This window comes from Nyctereutes procyonoides, unplaced genomic scaffold (genome assembly GCF_905146905.1).
Source record: "Nyctereutes procyonoides isolate TBG_1078 unplaced genomic scaffold, NYPRO_anot_genome, whole genome shotgun sequence".
Taxonomy (NCBI): Eukaryota; Metazoa; Chordata; class Mammalia; order Carnivora; family Canidae; genus Nyctereutes; species Nyctereutes procyonoides.
The window spans coordinates 14,882,838-14,905,973 of record NW_026575147.1 but is presented as its reverse complement, the minus strand read 5'-3'; the positions used below and the strand labels follow the sequence as shown (position 1 = coordinate 14,905,973).

The window sequence follows — 23,136 nt, the reverse complement described above, 5'->3', positions numbered from 1 at the left end:
CCACATTCGGGGCATATATATTGAGGATTGTTAAGTCCTCTTGTTGGATAGATCCTTTAAGTATGATATAGTGTCCCTCTTCATCTCTCACTACAGTCTTCGGGGTAAATTTTAGTTTATCTGATATAAGGATGTCTACCCCTGCTTTCTTTTGAGAACCATTTGAATGGTAAATGGTTCTCCAACCTTTTATTTTCAGGGTGTAGGTGTCCTTCTGTCTAAAATGAGTCTCTTGTAGACAGCAAATAGATGGGTCCTGCTTTTTTATCCAGTCTGAAACCCTGCGCCTTTTGATGGGGTCATTGACCCGTTTACGTTCAGAGTTACTATTGACAGATATGAGTTTAGTGTCATCATGATGTCTATTTAGTCCTTGTTTTTGTGGATTGTTCCATTGGACTTCTTCTTAAAGGGGAATTTTAAGAGTCCCCCTTAAGATTTCTTGTAGAACTGGTTTGGAGGTCACATATTCTTTCAGTTCCTGCCTGTCTTGGAAGCTCTTTATCTCTCCTTCCATTTTGAATGAGAGCCTTGCTGGATAAAGTATTCTTGGTTGCATGTTCTTCTCATTTAGGACCCTGAATATATCCTGCCAGCCCTTTCTGGCCTGCCAGGTCTCTGTGGAGAGGTCTGCTGTTACCCTAATACTCCTCCCCATGAAAGTCAGGGACTTCTTGTCTCTTGCTGCTTTAAGGATCTTCTCTTTATCTGTGGAATTTGCAAGCTTCACTATTAGATGTCGAGGTGTTGAACGGTTTTTATGGATTTTAGGGGGGGATCTCTCTATTTCCTGGATCTGAATGCCTGTTTCCCTTCCCAGATTGGGAAAGTTTTCAGCTATGATTTGTTCAAATACATATTCTGGCCCTCTGGACCTTTCAGCGCCCTCGGGAACCCCAATTAAACGTAGGTTTTTCTTCCTTAGGCTGTCATTTATTTCCCTTAATCTGTCTTCATGGTCTTTTAATTGTCTCTTTTTTCCTCAGTTTCCCTCTTTGCCATCAACTTGTCTTCTATGTCACTCACTCGTTCTTCCACCTCGTTAACCCTCGTCGTTAGGACTTCTAGTTTGGATTGCATCTCATTCAATTGATTTTTAATTTCTGCCTGATTGGATCTAAATTCTGCAGTCATGAAGTCTTGTGAGTCCTTAATGCTTTTTTCTAGAGCCACCAGTAGCTGTATAGTAGTGCTTCTGAATTGGCTTTCTGACATTGAAGTGTAATCCAGATTTTGTCACTCTGTGGGAGAGAGGACTGTTTCTGACTCTTTCTTTTGAGGTGAGGTTTTCCTTCTAGTCATTTTGCTCAGTGTAGAGTGGCCAAAAACAAGTTGTATTGGGAAAAGGAGAGAAAGAGAGAGAAGAAAAGGAAAGAGAAAAAGAAAAAGAAAAGAAAAAGGAAAAAAAGAGAAGAAAAAGAGAAAGAAAAAGGTGAAAAAAAAAGGGTGGGGGTGGGGGAAGCAATCAGAAATCAAAAAGAAAAGAAAAAAAGAAAAAAAAAACAAAAAACACGGGGGAGTATCTTCTGAATCTGTAGACTTTAAGTCCCTTGACTTCCCCTGGAACTGGTCCGTCTAGCTGGTCTTCTGGGGGAGGGGCCTGTTGTGCTGATTTTCAGGTGTTAGCACTTGGGGGAGCTGCTCTGCCCCTGCCTGCTGCAGGGCTCAGCGGGGGTTGTTTACCCCGTGAGGCCCCAGGAGGAACAGCCACAGTGGCGGGGCCAGCTCTGCAGCCCTGGAGTCAGCTCCCGCAGTAGCTCCAGAGCTCTGGGTCTGCAGGGCCTGGATGCTCCGGGGCGGGGCCGCTGATCTGCTCAGCTCGGGGCAGGAGCGTCCTTGCTGTCCTGGGCCCTCCCGGCCTCTGCCTGTCCCGGGGGAGGCCGGATCCTGGGCTGTGTCCCGGCGCCCTGTGCTCCGGGGCCTGCGCTGTTGGATTCGCGCTCCCGCCCCGCAGCCCCCTCCGCGGAGCCGCCGCCGCCGCGCAGCCCCCTCCGCACGGATCCTCTTCCTCTGCCCGAGCCGCCGCCGCCACCGAGCTGCTCCCGGAGCCGCGCAGCCCCCTTCGCGGAGCCGCCGTCCGAGCCCCTCCGAGCTGCTCCGGTCCCGCCATGCGCGCTGCAGCCCTTAGGGAGCTCGGCGCACTCTCCCGGGGCGCAGGTGTCTGTTAGTGTCCCCGGGAGCCCGAGGGCATCCCCGCCCTCCTGGGTCCTGCTCTAACTCCCTGCGAGCCCCTTTCCGCCCGCCCGGGAAGGTTGGTGCAGCTCCTGCTTCTCCGGGACGGGGCTCTCCTGTCCTGGGGACACTCGCCCCGGCCTCAGCCCGGCTCCTCGCGGGGCCCCTCCCCCTCGGAGGCCTTTTGTTCCTTTATTTCATTTTTCCCCGTCTTCCTACCTTGATAGAAGCGCGAACTCTTCTCACTGTAGTGTTCCAGCTGGTCTCTCTTTAAATCTCAGGCCGAATTCGTAGATTTTCAGGATGATTTGAAGGTTATCTAGGTAATTTGGTGGGGACAGGTGATTTGGGGACCCTACTCTTCCACCATCTTGCCCCTCCCCCACTCTATTTTTAATTCTGTATTTTTCCAAACATTCTAATATTTTTTCGAATGTAATAAATAGTGTTTTTCAATTATAGATCAATGGTATTTTTTGTTGTTACTTTTTTTTTTTTTAAATACACCTGTCAGCCAAGCCTAGGATCTGGTTTATTTATTTTTCTTTTCAAAGAAACACATTGAGGCATAATTTTATTCAAAAATGCATCAATTCAGGCATACAGTTCCAAGAGTTCCAGCAAATAAATACCCTGGTGTAAGAATCAAGCTAATCTCTCCAAAACCTGTCCTCAGGCACCTTCACAGTCAAATCATACTTTTCCTTCACCCAGTCTCAAACAAACCATTAATGTACGTTCTCTATTATTAGTTTTGCATGTTCTAGAATTTCATGAGAACATAATCACATAATATATACTCTTTTGCATTTGAGTCTTTCATGCACCCTATCTCTGAGATTCGTCCATATTGCCATCTCAGTCATTAGAAGTTGGTGTTCCACTGTCTGATTACCACAACTACTTAGATATGCACCTTTTAGATAACTGTTGGGGTTTTTACTGGTTGGGGCTATTATGAGTAAGGCTGTTATGAACAACCTTTGTTCAGACATCCGCTTTCATTTCTATTGGGCATGTAAATACTTTAGAAGGAAAATTTCTGGGTCATACAATAACTCTATTTTAACTGTATAAAAACTATTCTCCAAAATGGCTGTGCTATTTTATATCTTACCAACACAGAGGTCTATTACCTTGCTTTTTTGCTACCTATTTTTTACGGTCAGTTCTTTAGTCCTCTTTCCTGCCGTCATTTGGATTGAGTAATCTTTCGTATTTCTGTTTCTCCACTAGCTTATTTTTATATGTGTGATTGCTTTACGGATTACAGTTTGTACCATTAACCTATCAGTTTACCTTCACACAGAACACCTCTTCACTTGTAAGGAAACAACATGACAACACTATACTTTCACATCGTCATACCCTTTGTGCTAGTGTAGTCACACACTTCTCTTCTATGTATATTACAGACCTCCAATGCAAAATAGCCAGTAATCTTTAAAAAAAAAAGTAAGCCTTTTATATTTATTCACATATTTAGTCTTTTATCTGCTTTTCATTTCTTTATATAGATCTGCCTTTCCATCTAGCATCATTAAATAAGTTCCTTTAGCATTTCTGGTAATAGAGGTCTGCTGGTAATAAATTCTCTAAGCTTTTGTCTAAGAACGCATTAATTTCACTTTCAGTTTTGAAAAATATTTCCAATGGTTAGAGAATTCTAGACTGACTTTTCTCTTTCAGCACTTTCAAAATGCATTCCATTGTCTTCTGGCTTTTACTGCTTCAGACAAAAAGCAACTGGTACTTCTATCCTTGCTCCCTGTGCATAATGTCTTTTTTTCTGTGGTGGCAAAAAAATTTTTTTCATGATTTTCACCCATTCATTATATTTCTTTATTTTACCTTGCTTGGGTTTCTTCAAGTTTCTAGAATCTGTGGGTTATAGCTGGTCGTCAATTTGGAAAATTTGGGGCCATCCCTTCAACTAGTTTTTCTGCCACTATTCCTGCCCCCTACTCCCAACCACTCCATTTATATGTATTCTACACATTTGATATCATCCCACAGGTCATGGGCTATGCCCCTTTCATTTTTCTTTCTGTTTTTCGGTTTGGGTAGTTTCTAATGCTATGTCTTCAAGCTCATGGATTTTATCTGATGCACCATCAAATATGCTATTAATAAGCTGGTCAAGTGAATTTTTAATTTCAGGTATTTCTAAGTACTAGAAATTCCTTTATAAAATCTCAATTCTTATTATGTTCATACTTCTTTAAATCTCTGAGCATACCTATAATAGCTATTTTAAAATCCTTTACTGCAATCTCCATCATCTATTATTTGTGTATATGTTTCTGACAATTTTTTCCCTTCTGATTATAGGTCATATTTTTCTGAATATCCAAATTTTATTTTCTTCAAGAATTTTCAATTTTCTTTTGACAGTTAAATAACCTGTGGACAGTTTAGCTCTTTCAAGGACTGTTTTCAGGCTTTGCTAGACAGATCTACAGTTGTCTTTACTCAGCTAGCTCAGTTCTTCACCAGGGCATGACCTTTCTGTACTTTCAACCTATATCCCTAGTATTCAAAGAGGTGTTTTAATTTTTAACTAGCCAATCTATTCAACTCTTTTATTATTCTGATAGTTTGTCAATTGATCATTTTCTTTTTCTTCCAGGAAAGCAATCATATGATCTGTTATTATAATTTTATCTTCAATCCATATCTTCACTTTATCCCTTTTTTCTTATTTGGTTACACCTGTTAAAACCTCCAGAAAAATGTGAAATACTTTCTGGTTCTTGATTTTAATGTGGCATCTCCAACAGTTCATTAACTCTTCTGTTTACCAAAGCTGTGCAACTTCTATGCTTTTTATCATGTTAGAAATCTTTTAGAGCCTAGACAATATAAATAAAACCATTCTTTCCGTTTTCCTGTAGAATTTATGCTCCAAGAAAGTCCCAGTAAAATTTAAAAGGTTAAGCATTTAAGTGAACTTATAAGTTCAGAAGCTATATGAAAGCCTTAAACCTCCTACTAACAAAGGACAAAATTTAAATAAATGAAAAGACAATAAATTATAGGAAAGGAAGATTTCATGTAAAGATGTTAATATCTAAATTTAGAGCAAACCCAACTATAGAAGATCAAAAAATGAACTAGACACAATAATTCAAATGTTCATAAAAATAAAATAAACATGTGAGAACAGCTGATACTGAGAAGCAGGATACTAAAGGGACCAGTACAACCACACAGTAATTATAGTAAAGTAAAAGTAATTAAATCAATGTAGAGCTAAAATAAACACACTAATTAATGCAAGAGAAGAAAGTCCAAAAAACAGATTCACATTTGGAAATACTTCTTATATTTCATTATATTTTATCATAAAATTAGGACTTTGGTAGGCATTGAGAAGTTACTCAGTAAGTAATGTCAGAGGACTAAACCTAAACAACTCAAAAAAATAAAGTTCAATTTTTATCTTCCTTCCTATACCACAATAAATTCTAAATGGATCAAAGGTATAAAAGAAAAATCAGGGGATCCCTGGGTGGCTCAGTGGTTTAGCGCCTGCCTTTGGCCCAGGGCGCGATCCTGGAGTCCCGGGATCGAGTCCCGCATCGGGCTCCCGGCATGGAGCCTGCTTATCCCTCTGCCTGTGTCTCTGCCTCTATGTCTATCATGAATAAATAAATCCTAAAAAAAAAAAAATCAAACCATTACTGTACTAGATAATATGTTAATCTTTGAAGAAAAATCTACCATAAATAATAGTGAAAAGTATTTGCAACATATATGACAAAGTACTGATTTAGCTAATATACAAAAAGATCTTAAGGGTTCATTTTTTTTAATACCCACTAGAAAACAGAGAGGGATATAAAAAAAGCTTGTACTGAATAAAATATACACAGCTTCACCCAAAAATAAATGAAATGAAAATTAAGATAAGGTTTCATTTTGTACCTATCTGATAAATAATAATAAACAGTATTTGCAAAATGTTAGGTAACTCTTTGATCCAACATTTCTACCAAAGACATACCAACACATATGCATGTACACAGGCGTACGCACACACACACACACGCACACACTCACACGATTCCCATATGAAGGATGTTTCTCCTAGCATTTTTAACAGCAAAATTCTGGAAATAATCTAACAGTTCATTAATATCAGATTCTTTTAAAATTAATTATGGTACTTGCATAATCATTATTATAAAGTTCTTAAAAAGAATGAGGTAAATATACCTAAGTGCTGATATGGAATAATTTTCAAGGCCTACTAATAAATGAAAATGACAAGTAAACAATACATACATATATACAAGGACATATATGCATATATAAGTACACCGAGTATCTGGAAGGATACACAAGAAATTGTAATAGTGGCTTCCCTAAAGGACTAGGGGTTTGGAACTGAAGGCTTGCTTACTTTGTAGTTGAGTACATGCTATTTCAATACAAATATATTTACCCAAGATATGTACTTCTTTTTCTTAAAATATCTAGCTAAATAAAAAGAGAAAAGAAAGTGAGGAGGAGAAATGGGGAGAAAGGGAGGGGGATCCCTGGGTGGCTCAGAGGTTTAGTGCCTGTCTTCGGCCCAGGGCGCAATCCTGGAGTCCCAGGATCAAGTCCCGCGTGGGGCTACTGCATGGAGCCTGCTTCTCCCTCTGCCTGTGTCTCTGCCCCTCTCTCTCTCTCTCTATCATGAATGAATAAATAAAATCTTAAAAAAAAAAAAGAATTGTTGTCTTAGGAGAAGGAAGAAGACAGAGTAAGAAAGTGAATTCTGATGCCTACTTAGAACTGATAGAGTGGTTTAACAAAAATAGGGTCATATACTTGTATATGCTGCTCTTTGAATTAACAATGTCAGTAGTATTATCTTTCTTCAAAAATTCACTTTCAGAACATTATATCAAATGGCTGTGTCACATTCTACTCTATGGATATCCCACTCTTCTGATTTTAACATTCATTCTATTTTCTGGTAATAGTGAATATAAACTTCACTGCTATGAGCATCCTTGCAATTAAAGTTTTGTAAATACTTAACAACTACTTCGTATTAAGATAAATTTCTGGAAGTGAATTTACAAGGTCAAAGGGCAGGCATTTTTCATTTTCTGAAACCTACTGCCAATCTATCTCCAAGTTACTCAAATTTCCAATTCCAACAACTATATGTAGTTCTCATTTCTTCACTATGCCAGCCTTAAATAATTCCATTTTTTTGTCAGTTTTCTAGGTAAGAAAATACAATCTTATTTCAAATCTAAATGTTCTTAATTACTAAAGTGACTGGAGATTTTTTTGTTTTGAATTACCCATTCATGTATTTAGGAACTTTCTAAATAATTGGTGGGTATTTTTCTTAACAGTCAGTAAAAGCTATTTATATATTAAGAATTACACTCATTTGCTATCAATATCATTACTATTAACACTGTTCTAGTTTGTTACTCCCTTTAAATTTTATTCGTAATGTTTTACAATAGCTTTAAGTTCAACATGGATGAAAAATTCAAGAGAAGCAAGCATTTGTTTAAAATTTAAGTATTTCCTGAAGTAAAAACTTTGTTAAATGCCTGTTTTCTCTTTGTCTCTTTGATTGAGCTCTGCAAATTTTAAGGTATGCAATCTTCTGTTTTAAAATTCCAGTATAGTTAGCATACAGTGTTATATTAGTTTCAGGCAGGTGTACAATATAACAATTCAACAATCCTACACATTACTCAGTGCTCATTGTTGTAAATGCACTACTCTTAATCTCCATCACCTAATTCACCCACCATCTACCCACCTCTCCTCTGGTAACCAGTTTGGTCTCCATAGCTAACAATCTGGTTTTTGGTTTGTCTCTTGTATTCTTTGTTTGGTTTTTAAAGGCCCTTATTTTTTAATTACTTACTCCTTCCTGAATAAGGAGAGACCAATCCAAGTATTTATCCAAAATCACAATAGACAATTTCCCCCTTAAAAAACCTTCACTGAACCCTGTATGATAACAGAACTTCCTTCTGGAGTCAAGCTGAAGAAACTCAGGGGCACAGGAGTTTCAAGTTATATGGAGGATACCAAAATTGTTGGGTAGGAAACATCACCTCTGTGTGGTTCCTTCTGCTCTCTTTTTAATGGAGTCTTCTATATATGATTTTCTGCTGGCCACATGTTATTCTGCATATTTGGTTTAGCTTCATTCATTGTGCTTTTGCCAATCATGTAAGAATCATACCATTGTTTATGAGTCTTCTGTCTGGGATAGGTGTTATTTGAATGCAGTTACCATGTTAAGTGTTAAGAAAATGGTGGTGAACAAAACAGGCATGTTTCTGTTGGATGGACATACACAGCAAGAGAATTCAATTTAATTGTAGAGGTTAAGCAATATTGCCTTTGAATGTTGCCTTCAAGGCAAAAACTCCAAAGAAAGTGCTTCCAGTCTGTTCCATAAGCTCACCCTCCAGATGTAAAGTAGCCTTTACTTATGCCCTATGTAGATCTTGTGACTTTTTCAGAGAAAAGAATTTCAAATACACTCTCAAGCTCTTCTTTCAATCTCCTGATAATAAGATTTATCTCAGTAACTCCAAGGCAAGCTTTCCAGTTAAAGGTTAAGCCTCTTTACAGAAATGGTATTTCTGCCCTTTCAAAAATCTCCTTAATTAAAGGATTAGCTGAAGCATTTGGAGGATCATATATACTGGTTCTCTCTACTTCATCACCAGCCCTTCCTCTAAAAGCTCAATTTTCTCCCCTATGTTTTCTCATCTCTTATAGTTTCCCATCCCCACATCTGTTTTTTGGTTAAATTATTTCCTCTACTCAAAATGCCCTATCCATCTGTATTATCTAGTGGTATCACACTCTTTAATAAAAGCAAATCAAAGTGCTCAATGAAAACTCTCTGATCTCCTTAAATAAACATAAACTTCCTTTTCTCTGATGATCTCATATCATGTTGACACTAATATCTTCTACTTATAATATTCAGGTACTTGTCATGTGTCATTCCACTGAATATCACAATGGCTTGTCCTCTTAAAGTAAAAATTGAATGAAATCTGTTGTATTTCTATACACCAAAAATGAAGCAGCATAAAGAAAAATTAAGGAATCGATCCCATTTACAATTGCACAAAAAATAGTAAGATACCTAGGAATAAACCTATGAACAAGGTGAAAAGACCTATACTTTTAAAACTATAAAACACTGATGAAAGAAATTTAAGATGACACAAAGTCAAGGAAAAACATTCCATGCTCATGGATTGGAAGAACAAATACTGTTAAAATGTCTATACTACCCAAAACAATTCTACATATTTAGTACCATCAGTATTTTTCAGAGCTAGAACAATCCAAAAATTTGTATGAAACCACAAAAGATTCCGAATAGCCAAAGCAATCCTGAAAAAGAAAAGCAAAGCTGGAAGCATCACAGTTCCAGACTACAAGTTATATTACAAAGCTGTAGTAATCAAAACAGTATGGCACTGGCACAAAAACAGACACATAGAGCAATAGAACAGAACAGAAAACTCAGAAATGGACCCACAACTATGTGGTCAATTAACAGTGTTGAGAAAATTGGACAGCAACATGAAAAAGAAACTGCACCACTTTCTTACACACTTATTATTACACTTATTATTCTTACATAGTCAATAATAAACTCAAAATGGATTAAAGACCTAAATGTGAGACATGAAACCATAAAAATCCTACAATAGAACACAAGCAGTAACTTCTCTGACACTGACCATTACAATTTCTTTCTAGGTATGTCTCCCAAGGCAAGGAAAACAAAAGCAAAAATAAACTACTGAAACATCATCAAAATAAAAAGCTTCTTCACAGCAAAGGAAATAACCAACAAAACTGAAAGGCAACCTATGGAGTGGGAAAATATATTTGCAAATGACATATCTGATAAAAAGGTTAGTATCCAATGTATAAAGAACTTCTAAAACTCAACACCCAAAAAATAAATAATCCAATTTAATAAAAGGGCAGAAGGCCAGAATAGACATTTTTCCAAAGAAGACATTCAGATGACCAACAGAACTATGAAAAGATGCTCAATATCACTCATCACCAGGGAAATACAAACCAAAACTAAAATGAGTTATCTCCCCAAACTTGTCAGAAGTCTAAAATCAACAACACAAGAAACAAGAAGTGTTTGTAAAAATATGGAGAAAGGGGAACCCCTTTATACTGTTGGTGGGAATGTAAACTGATCTAGCCACTCTAGAAGACATTAGTTTCCTCAATAAGTTAAGAATAGAACCACCCCGGCAGCCTGGGTGGCTTAGCAGTTTAGCACCACCTTCAGCTAAGGGTGTGATCCTGGAGACCCAGGATCGAGTCTCACGTCAGGCTCCCTGAATGGAGCCTGGTTCTCCCCCTGCCTGTGTCTCTGCCTCTCTCTCTGTGTGTGTGTTTCTTGTGAATAAATAAATAAAATATCTTAAAAAAAAATAGAACTACCCTATGTCCTAGCAATTGTGCTACTAGGTATTTATCCAAAAAGCACAAAATTACTATTCATGTTTACAGCAGCATTGTCTACAAAGGCAAATTATGTAAATAGCCCAAGTTGTCCATCGACTGGTCAATGGATAAAGAAGAAGTGATATATACATACAAAGGAATATTAGCCATAAAAAAAATGAAATTTTGCCATTTCAACAATATGAATGGAACTACAGAATACTATGCTAAAGTAAAACAACAAAGTCAAGGAAAAACAAATATCATGTGATTTTACTAATATGTGGAATCTAAGAAACAAAATAAACAAGCAAAGGGATAAAAGAGAGAGAGAGAGAGGCAAACAAGAAACAGACTCTTAACTACAGAAAGAACAAACTAATGGCTACCAGAGTGGAGGTGAATGGAGGATGAGTTAAATAGGTGATAGGGATTAAGGAGTGTACTTGTGATGAACACCAGATGATGTAAAAAAGTGAATTACTATATGGTACACCAGAAACTAATATTACACTGTATGTTAACTGGAATTTAAATAAAAATTTAAAATAAATGATAGAAGCAGAATGAGCCACTGTCAGGAGACAGATCCAAGTGTGACCTTTTGATGTTTCCTTATCCATAAAGTGGAGATAACATTTCTTAAGAATCTACTTCATATAGCTATTGTTAGAATTAAATACGATGTTTATAAATGTACCTGGGGCTAAAAATTTTCTGTGCTTCCTATTGAAAAAAAAAAAAGTAAAAACTGTGTGTTATTCACCCAAAATGTCTATAGTATGTTGCTTAGGAGCGTCCAGCAAAAAATTTAAATGCTATTCTTTACTGAATGTAGGTATCCATATAAAAAGATACATAACAGGTAACAGAGTAATAAACAAGTGTCACAAGAATAGAATATATTTTGTCTGGTGGACCAGAGTCCTAGAAAAGCATTAATTATTAACATTCCTTTAAATAGAAAACAAATTATCTAATGTAACTTATTTAATTAAGTGATAAAAGACATTAAATCAGCAGTATAAAAACTTACTCAAAATAAAATTCAGGTAACTTTACCAGAAGTTACTATCAAGCATCTCAGAATCAAAAAAAAAAAAAAAAAAAAAAAAAAAAAAACCTCACACAAACTCTTCAAGAGAAGAGAAAAAGAAGAATCACTACCCAACATGTTTTGAAAAAGGTGAATCTAGATACCAAATCTAGGCAAGAGTATTAAAAAGTTCAGGCCAATCTTGCATGTGAAAAAGATACAATGACCCCAAACAACATATCAGCAAACAAAATCCAGTAATATATAGAAAGAACAGTACATCATGATCAAACTGGATTTGCTCCTTGAATACAATTGTTTCTCATTGGAAAACAAATCAGTGTAAATGCCTACAATAAAAATATTTAGGAGCGAAAGTCTTATCTACATAACTAAAGAAAAATTGTTTGGAAAAAAGTTAAACAATACAAGATTTTTTAAAAGAACCCTTAAAATATTAGAAATATAGAAATGTCTTATAAGTAACATGATACTCAATGGTAAAAACTCACATTCCACTAAGATAAGAGTATCCTTGCTCATCATTTCTATTCAATACTGTGCTGTCAGTTGTAGCCAGTACAATAAGGGGGGAGGGGAGGGGAGTAAGGGTAAAACCAAAAACATCGCTATTCACAGATGAGATGATTGTATATAAAAAAGTACAGCAAAATCTCAGATAAATTACTGATATTAACAAGAGAATTCAAATTCAACCACATTGCTGAATTCGGATTAAATTTACAAAAACATCTATATTCTAAATGTTCCAGCAGTGAAGAATGAAAATTTCAAATTATAATTTATTATAGCATTTTAAAAAGATTTAATATTTTGAGAGAGCACACATGAGGACAAGCAGGTGGAGGGGCAGAGGGAGAGAGAGAATCACAACCAGACTCCATGCTGAGCATGGATCCCGACGTGGGGCTCAATCTCACGACATGAGATTATGACCTGAGGTGAAATGAAGAGTTGGACGCTTAACCGACTGAGCCACACAGATGCCCCTCTAGATAGCCCTTTTAAAAACCAAGAATCTATGAATCAATCTAACAGAATTTTTCTAATTTCTGTTCTCATTATGACCCCTGAAATCTTTGAATGATAGAAGTAGTCTCTCCTGCAGAAAAAAAATTATAGCCTCTGGACAAAATACAAAATGACAATGGCCTAAAGTCACTCAAGAATAAACAAAAGTGGTCAGATTCCAAGGACAGTGAAAAGCAGTAAACACAGGCAGGCATAGGGTTAAGTTCCACATTTTCTTAGAGCTTTTAGCCCAAAGTCAAAGCCCACAGTAGGCAGAATAGCAAAAATCTGATAGAAAACTTGTAGTCCTTATGTCTTAAAGAATCAGAAGCCAGTTTTTGCAGCAATTACAGTTGCTGAAAAAAGAGGGAGAAAGAATTCTGGGGAGGAGACAGCAAGGGAGGGGAAGCCTCTAGTTCTGTATATGAACTCTATGTCTCTGGCTGCCAAATGAATCCTGAATGCTTGAAAACAGACTCAAAATGAGACACTGTTTGAACTCTGAATTCAACTAAGAAATAAGTTAAACGACTACTTAACCTCTCTTTCTTTCCCTATCTCTCTCTCACACACACACACACACACACTCACACCCTTGAGAAAAACAACAGAATCCCGAATTTCTACAACCAAACTTTCAGAATGTCCAAGATTCATTCAAAAAGTTATCTATCCTCAACTGAAAACACAATCAACTAGCACCAACTCCAAGATGACCCAAGTGTTAGAAATACTAAGACTTTAGGCCAAGTACTCTAATTATGCTTCATGAAATACAATAAATGAAAAGACAGAAAAGCTCTATCTCAGAATGAAAAAGCTTCAGATCAAAATTCTTTTTTTTTTTAATTGGAGTTCAATTTGCCAACATATAGCATAACACCCAATGCTCATCCCACCAAGTGCCCCCCTCAGTGCCCATCAAAATTCTAAAGACTCCAATGGATGGGCTTAAGAGCAGATTAGAGCAATATAGGAAAGAGTCAGTGAACATGAAGATAGATTAATAGAAATTATTCAGTCTAAAGAACAAAGAACATAGAAAAAAAAGATTGGAAAATATAAACAAAGACTTCAGGGACCTGGAAGACAGAAATAAAAATTCTGAAATACAAGTATGAGATTCAAAAGGAGATAAAGAATGGGGCAGTGAAACATCAGGACACCTGCACCCCGATGTTTATAGCAGCAATGTCCACAATAGCCAAACTGTGGAAGGAGCCTCAGTGTCCATCAAAAGATGAATGGATAAGAAGATGTGGTCTATGTATACAATGGAATATTACTCAGCCATTAGAAACGACAAATACCCACCATTTGCTTCAACGTGGATGGAACTGGAGGGTATTATGCTGAGTGTAATAAGTCAATTGGAGAAGGACAAACTTTATATGGTCTCATTCATTTGGAGAATATAAAAAATAGTGAAAGGGAATGAAGGGGAAAGGAGAAAAAATGAGTGGGAAATATCAGAAAGGGAGACAGAACATGAGAGACTCCTAACTCTGGGAAATGAACTAGGGGGAGGGGGGGTGGGGAGGGGGTGGGGGCAACTGGGTGACAGGCATTCTCAGGGGCACCTGATGAGCACTGGGTGTTGCTCTATATGTTGGCAAATTGAACACCAATAAAAAATAAATTTATAAAAAAAAAAGAATGGGGCAGAAAAGAACATTTTAAGAATTAATGGCCAAAATTTTACCATTATATGTAGTGAAAGACCTACACTTTTAGATTCAACATCCCGAGAAACAATGTTTTTAAAGTGTAGAAAGAGGGATCCCTGGGTGGCGCAGCGGTTTGGCGCCTGCCTTTGGCCCAGGGCACGATCCTGGAGACCCGGGATCGAATCCCACGTCGGGCTCCCCGTGCATGGAGCCTGCTTCCCCCTGCCTATGTCTCTGCCTCTCTCTCTCTCTCTGTGTGACTATCATAAATAAATTTAAAAAAAATTAAAAAATTAAAGTGTGGAAAGAAAAACTCGTCAAAAGTGTTACATTCACAAAAAAAAAAAAAAATCCTTTAAGAATAAATGCAAAGTAAAAACTTTTCAAACAAAGAAATACATTGAGAATTCACCCTTACAGATGAGCACTACAAGAAATGTTAACTAAGATTCTTCAGGCTGGAATGAAGTGGTACCAGATTAAAGGTCAGATCTTTGAAGAGAAATTAAGTGGATATAGTAATCCCTTGGGTAAGTACTAGGATATTATTCCCCTCAATTCTATAAAGTAAACAGGTCTACTCAAACTAATATTTTAATTTATTTTGAGATTTAGAGGTGTTACATGCAATTCACTTCACAGCTATAGCATATAAAGGATGAGACAGAAGAGATACATGAACAAGTATGGTTGAAATGTTACTATACATAAGTAGTACAATATTAACTGCTAAATGAAAAATTATGTACAGTGTGATTTCTATAGCAACAACCCAAAAAATATAAAAAATATTTTAAATTAAAACACATAAAGGAGAATTCTAATACATTTACCAATTCAAAAGTTAGGACAAAAGAAATAAAGGACGGAAAAGCAGAACTTAAATCAGACTGCATCAATAATTACACATTAATGGTCTAGTATTTTCATACTGGCAAAATCCAACTATATGCTATCTCCAAAAGGACTAAAATTATGATACAGTTAGGTTGAAAATAAAAAGGATACGCCATGAAAGTAGTAAGCATAAGAAGGGGGAGTAGATATATTAACATCTGAGAAAACAAACTTCCAACAAAAATATTACCAGAGATGAAGAGGGGCACATCATAATGAAAAAAGGGCTCAATCATGAGAAAGACAGAACATAAACATGTAAGTACCTGAAAGTAAAGCTTCAAAACACAGGAAGCAAAAACAGAAATAAAGAGTGAAATACACAATTCCACAATCACGCTTGGAAATAGTTTAATACTTCATCTCAGCAACTCATAAAAGAAGTATATCATTAATTAATTTCACTAAGTTAATTAATTAAAAATCAGGAAGGACAATCTAAACAACACCCATCAACTAGCTTAACCTAATATTTATAGAACATTATCCAAACAACTGCAGAATAAAGATTCAAGTGTAATTTACCAAGAAGGTCCATATGCAGAGCCATATATAAGACACAAGAGATTTATTTTTTTAAATAAAGATTTTATTTATTTATTTTAGAGAGAGAATACATGGTGGGGAGAAGCAAGCAGCAGGAGAGAAAGAGAGAAGAGAGAAGAGAGAAGAGAGAGAGAGAGAGAGAGAGAGAGAGAGAAAGCAGACACCTGATGTGAGGCTTGATCCAAAGACTGGGAGATCATGACCTGAGGTGTAGGCAGATGTTTAACCAACTGGGCCACCCAGGCAACCCTAATACAACAGATTTAAATGCATTTAAATTATACAGAGTAACTTCTATGACCACAATTAAATTAAGTTAGAAATCAAAACAATAAGATCTCTAAGGAGCATCTAGATAGCTCAGTCAGTTAAGTATCTGCCCTCAGCTCAGGTCATAATCTTGAGGTCCTGGGATGGAGTCCCATGTTGGGCTCCCCTGCTCAGCAGGGAGTCTGCTTCTCTGTCTCCCTCTTCCTCTCTCCCACCCCACTGTGCTCTCTTTCTCAAATAAATAAATAAAATCTTTTTAAAAAAAAGACATCTAAGAAATCTGATTCTAAAATTTGGCATATTAAACAACACAATTAGAAATAACTGATTTGTCATAGAAAATATCCTAAAGAAAATTATAAAATGTTATTACTAAATGCAGCTAAAGACAAAAGTTAGTTCTTTGAAAAGATTAACAAAATTGATAAATGCCTATCTAAATTGATTAAAAAGAGAAAACAAATATCAGGAATGAAAGAGGGGTTAGCACTACAGAGCCTAGAAACATGTAAGGCATAAGAAAGTAGTGTGTACAATTGCACACCAAAAACTTTGATAACTTCCACAAAATGGAGGGATTTCTTAAGAATACTATTAACTAAAACTAACACAAAATGAAAATAAAATCTGAACAGCCATAGTACACATTTATGTATATATGTAAAAAATTGAACTTTTTATTAAAAACCTTCCCACAAAGAGAATTTCCAACCCAGATAGTTGCATAGGTAAATCTATTAAACATTTAAGAAGTAACACCAATTTAACACAAATGCTTTCAGAAAACAGAGGAAGGGAGACTATTTTCCACTTCCTTTTATGAAGCTAGATAACTCTAATACCAGATACAGCTAAATATAAAGAGGAGAATATATGACCAAGGACTATCCCAGGAATTCAAAGTTGGTTTAACATTTGAAAACCTAACAAGTAATTTACCATATTAACAGAACAAAGGTGAAAAATGTTATCTCCACAGATGAAGAAAAAGAGTATGTGGCAATATTCAACACCCATTCATGATAAAAACTCTAAGTAAAATAGGAAAAGATCAGAACTTCCTCAACCTGACAAAGGCAACTGATGAAAAATCTACAGCTTGTTAGCTTGTTAACACCCCACTTGATGAAATATTTTTAAAATGCATATTACAAAAACCTTTAATGGAAATCTAGAAGACTTATAAAATATAGATGGAGACAATCGTTTTAACAAAAACTATAAACCCAAGAGTTATAAAAAATTGTTTGAATATATAAAAATTTAAAACTTATGAATAGGGCAGCCCTGGTGGCTCAGCGGTTTAGCACCTGCCTTCAGCCCAGGGTGTGATCCTGGAGACCCGGGATCAAGTACCACGTCAGGCTCCCTGCATGGAGCCTGCTTCTCCCTCTGCCTGTGTCTCTGCCTCTCTCTCTCTCTCTCTCTGTCCGTCATGAATAAATAAATAATTTAAAAAAACTTATGAATAAAAATTATTATAAATAAAGCAAAAAAGCAAATTTAAATGCCATATATATATATATATCTTGAGGATATATATATGCCATATATATATATATATCTTGAGGATATTCAAATTCACTGGTCAGAAAACACAAATGAAAAGAGCAATGAGTAACACTTCAGAGTTATCAATCAAAAATTAAATAGAACCTATACCTCCAGACAGTGAGGTATCTCACACATTGTAGGCAGAATTATGATGAACTACAGTCTTTTTGGAAAATATCTGGGGAATAACTATCAAATGTAAAATGCATATACCCTTTGATCCAGCATTCCCACCCCTAAGAATCTGTCCCCCCCAAAATTAAAAAGACATAGTCTCTGGATCCAGCAATCATATTCTTGAGAATCATTTTCAGAGAAAAATTCCACTACACAAGAACATATATATAGGATACTATTATAACAATATTTATGGTAGCAAAATTATGGAAACAAATACGACTGATAAGGAATGTTAGAATAAATTATGGTATAACCTATGCATAGCATCATAACCAACATATTATAGTTATGTTTCACTATGTAGTTATCACAAAGCTTTATCAGATGATCCAGAAGAGTACGTCCATGAAATACTGTTGAATGAGAAAAATAAAAGGCATAAAAGCAAGCATCCAAAAACCCCACACAAAATTTTAAAAGCTTCACCAAAACATGTTCTTCTGTATGCTGCATCATATTGTAGATAATAAATATGCCTGGTTGTTAACATGGGTTAACTCTCAGGCAGCAAGAGGGGAGAAAAGCCTATATATGAGGGACATCAGGAGACTCCAACCAAAAGAAAAATAACTTTGAAAAAATAGGTAATTGTATTTATGATCTATAAACTCAAATAAAATAGGTATCTGTATGAATATATATATATGTATATGAGGAAACTAAATGAAAGTTAAATTTATAAAATGTTCAAGACATGAATGTTGAAAACTTTTCTACTTTCATCTCAATATGAATTTGAAGTTTTGTGATTTAAGCTGGATTTTGTTTTCTTTCATTAAAAAAAAGTTCTGTTTTTCTTCATTTCAGAATTAAATTTTAAATTAAATTCTTATTACATAAGAAAGTTATATGATTCTGGCAATTGTACTGAAGGAAACATCTGAAAATTTGTCATAAAACTAAGGAATGAGAACAGGTACATACACTTCATTTGGCCATTTCCTTTTGTGCAGGTGACTCAAGAACTTCAGCCAACTTATCCCCCTTGCAAGGAGGTAATTTATATTATACGTAGTGCATGAAATTGGAGAAGAGTAAAGTTAAATTTAATGTTCAGTATTAAATATTAACTCCTCGATGGAAATCTAAACTCTATAAAACTCTTCATTAGAAAGACATGACTAAAATAGATTAGTTTTTTTCAAATAAAGTTGTCACAGAATCACAATTCCAGAAAAGTAAATGCTCCTTTTATTCTAAAGGGCCTAAGGGCAAGGAAAACAAGAGTCAAATTTTCATTTAATTCCCAACTCCAACATTAAGGAGAATAATAAACTTCATTTAGAGAAAAACCCAAATAGCAAAAGTTTCAGTCAGCCTAAGTTACTTCAATGCACATGAAATATACTGACATTATTCATTAAATTTTTAAAATTTTAATTTTATGTCTTTGGATGATTTATAAAGTCATCACAGAATTCTTTTCCATCTAAGTGAAACCTGTGTTTTCTATTAGAATGAAAGAGTGTAAAGAATGTTTAAGAGTTCACTTTGAATTTCAATAGTACAAATACTATAATAAGGACCCTCTAGTCAACATTACGAATTATGTCTTCCCTCTTCATTCAGCAATAGGAAACCCTGATTTTAAGGTATAATTATGTTCCATTTTAACTCAGATGATCAACAGGTGATATATAAAAAATTAGAGAGGGAAAGCACTTTAAATCCATTTCAGCACAAAATGGAAACGATAAAGCAAATAAAAAATAAAAAACAGGTGAGGAAAAGAAATCCAGACTTAGGGAAACAAGCAGGAGAGACTGGAATACAGTAAGGCAAGTGAACTGCTACAAATAAAGAACTTCTATAGAAAAGCAAAGAATGTTTTAAAGAAATATATTTCTGAATATACGTAGAGAAAAACAATTTAAGTCATAGAAAGTATGGTGGGGGAAGATCATTAGAAATTTCTAACATTAAGTTAATCTAATTCTTTCAGAACAGGAATAATCATATAAAAATAAAATTTACCTTTTCAGATTCACCATTGCCCAAGGAATCCCAGTAGGTGTGTTAAAGGCCGGAAGGAGTTTCTCAGCCAGTTGAACTGCTTTAATCTTGAATATCTGACATTGAAACAATATAAAAAACATTTTTATAAAAGAAAATTATAGCCACCCATTCATAAATTATAGCTATTACCATTTGCTGATCTCTCATAGGATGCATACTCCATGGAAGAAGTATAAAGAGGAATAATGGCATCTCTTTGTACCATGGAATGCACAGCGATCAGAGAAAATGTTTGTAAACTAAAGAAAGCTATCAAGTGTAATGGCCTGAAATTATAATTAATTGAAAGGGAAGGATATAGTTTTGGTGTTAATATTATCTGTATTTTCAGGGGCAAAAGTCTTAAGAGAAAACGTCAGGTTACAAAATGTCCATCCACGGGTACATAAGCTTAGTACAAATATTAAAACAAAAAGATGCATCCCAATTTGGAAAAATCCCTTGAAATATGATAAGCATGTTTATGTATCAACATTTTCCATCAAGGTTTGTCCACATTATTAAAAAGAAAAGGTTTGAGTTCACATTTCAACTCTGAGAATTATAAATGCTTCTCCCCTCAACCCTAATTACTGTTATTTTGGGTACCCAAACAATAAATTGCCTTAATATAAGTGGCTTCTGAACTTTTAAAACCATGTACTACTACTACTAAGATATACCTAGTAAAATTTCTTCTTAGTATATCCAAATAGAAAGGTTTGTGTATCCCACTTTGGAGAATGTTGACTGATTTAGAGGCTCCAAACTGAGATTAGGTCACAATGTCCTATTAGGAAAGTGGCAAGTTCTCCTGTATGCTTGAAGCCTAGCTTCTTCAAGTTGATTTCAAACTAATCAGAAAACTTAAGCTTCCACCTTTTCACTGTGTCTAATGTTTTTGATAAAATACTATTAGATTCTTCAAATAAGCAAGTAGTTGAAGGTATGGAAGAGATCAAAATCTACATTAAGGTTCCACTAAACAAAGCACCCCAACGTTATTGGGAGTAGAAGATATTAGAAATATTTGCAAGCTGTCAAAGAAATATGTTAAGATGTCTTGCAAGGTTCCTTAAATGAGGCAAAACCTCCTAGTAGAACTTTTAATTAGATATTCTCAAACATCAATTTACCTTTTCCTTGTATACCTACTTTGGCACAAAGGTCTCAATGAAAAATGTGACAACTTAAGGTTAAAATTTTAATAATTTTCTTATAATAATCTCCTTAATTCAAAAGCGTATGTAAACTGTTCTCTCCATATTACCATTTACATGTTAGTAAAATCAAGTTAACATTACAGAGTGAACAGCAGTGCTGCTTGTGTTTACCATGAAGACAAAGGGACTAGGTTCTTATCTAATATTATCATGGATCTAATCATCACATATTTTTGTATTACATCTTTTCTACATATAAAAATTAATAGTCAAAATGGTAAAATGACTTACAAACATGAACATCTTCTAAGTAGAAAGCATTCTTATTTCACTTCCAAAAGTAAATTTCCAAAATATGTTTTCTAATTTTTCACCTACTTTGTGCTATTACTAACAGATAACATATATAGTAACCAGTTATAGCCCACAGGTCCCTCAAACACGACACCCTAATATCACTGAAAAAAATTCCTTATATACTTATTATATATATATATATATATAATATGCTTAGCTTATTCACAAATACACAAACTCTTTAATAACAAATCACAGCCCTACATTACCTATTTTCAGAAACATATTTTGATAGCAGCAATGGCTAATTGTAAAACACGTATTACTTCTTGGCATGCAACACAGGCAAACTAATACAAAATCCAGAAATTATCAAAGTAAAAAAAGTAAGTTTCTTTTCCAGTCCTATTCCTCAACCACACAGTTCCTTCTACAATGCAAACAGCTATCAGTTTCTCAAATATCTAGTAAACATTTTGTGCTGAATCAGTTCCACAATGTGCATGATTTCTAGCCTTATTAAATCAAATCCTCATTTTCAGTCCCTCTTAGAAACAGAAATTCTGTTACAGTTTACACACACACACACACACACACACGTAGAGTTTTGTCTCTGTCTCTCTCAAATATGGAATAGCAGGCACTCTATTGTGAACTTGCTTCTTTTATTTTACTGCACCTTGGAGATCTTTCCAAATCAGTCCCCAAAGGATGTGGTAACATCCTTCTATTTAGTGGCTGCAGAAATTTCCCTTGAATGGATATATTGTCATTTATTTAGTCAGTCCCCTATGTGATAGATGTATGTTTCCAAACTATGTGACTATGTAAGATAAATTCCAAAACAGGAACTGAAGTATCAATGGGTATATTCATTTGTAATTTTGACAGTTAATGCCAATTTGTCTTCCACACATTTTACTAATTTAGATTCCTACCAGAATGCACGAGTAGCCATTTCCCTGTGTTCTTGTTAACACAAAAGTTCTCAAAAGTTTAAGTGCTGCCAATCTCATACAGTCCCCAATTTACAACAGTCCTACTTAACGATCAACACCTTGTAATTTTTCACCTTTACAGTAGTGTGAAAATGATATGCATTCAATAGAAACCAACTATAAATTTGTATCACTTCCTAGGCTAGGAATGTGTGGTGGATATTCCCTCATGACACTAGGCATAGGCAGTGAACCACAGGTCCCAGTCAGCCAAGGGATCATGAGGGTAAACAACCAATATATTTCTAACCATTCTGTACCATATAGTCATTCTGTCTTTCACTTTCAGTATAGGATTCAATAAATTACAGGAGATATTCAGGACTTCATTATAAAATAGGCTTTGTGTTATGATTTTGTACAACTGTAGGCTAATATAAGTGTTCTGAACACATTTAAGGTAGGTTAGGCTAAACTATGACACTTAGTAGACAAAGTATTAAGTGAATTTTCAATTTACAGTATTTTCAACTTTTGATGGATTTATCAGGATGTAACTACCATTAGTCAAGGAAGATGTGTCGTTGAAAAAGGAGACTCCGTTGTCATTTTTATTTTCATTTCTTTTATCTAAATGTGGTAGATACTCAACATTCATTCAAATCTCCTTTTAAGCACACCTTCAAACACTGCAGAGGATGGAAAACTACGTAACACTTCCCAGAGTCCACTCCACCTACAGTTCAATATATGGCATAGGCATTGCCAAGCATATCTAAATATGCAATATTTGGAAGAGGCAAGCGATCTGAGGCAGTGGCCTTGCAAGCACAGTGGTGAAGGTATCTGATTCTTCTATTGTGGCTCTAACAGAAGTTCTAGTGACTGGTCCTCATATTCACAGAGACCATGTGGTG

At 35.5% G+C, this 23,136-nt stretch overlaps 1 protein-coding gene across 1 annotated transcript in view; it reads right to left on the bottom strand.

Moving 5' to 3' along the window:
* MAN1A2 (mannosidase alpha class 1A member 2) overlaps positions 1 to 23,136 on the bottom strand; it is a 189,292-nt gene that overhangs the window by 84,619 nt on the left and 81,537 nt on the right. The window contains exon 6 of the mRNA XM_055312354.1: positions 19,801 to 19,895. Coding sequence (XP_055168329.1) covers positions 19,801 to 19,895 — 95 coding nt within the window. The remainder of the gene's footprint in view (positions 1 to 19,800; positions 19,896 to 23,136) is intronic.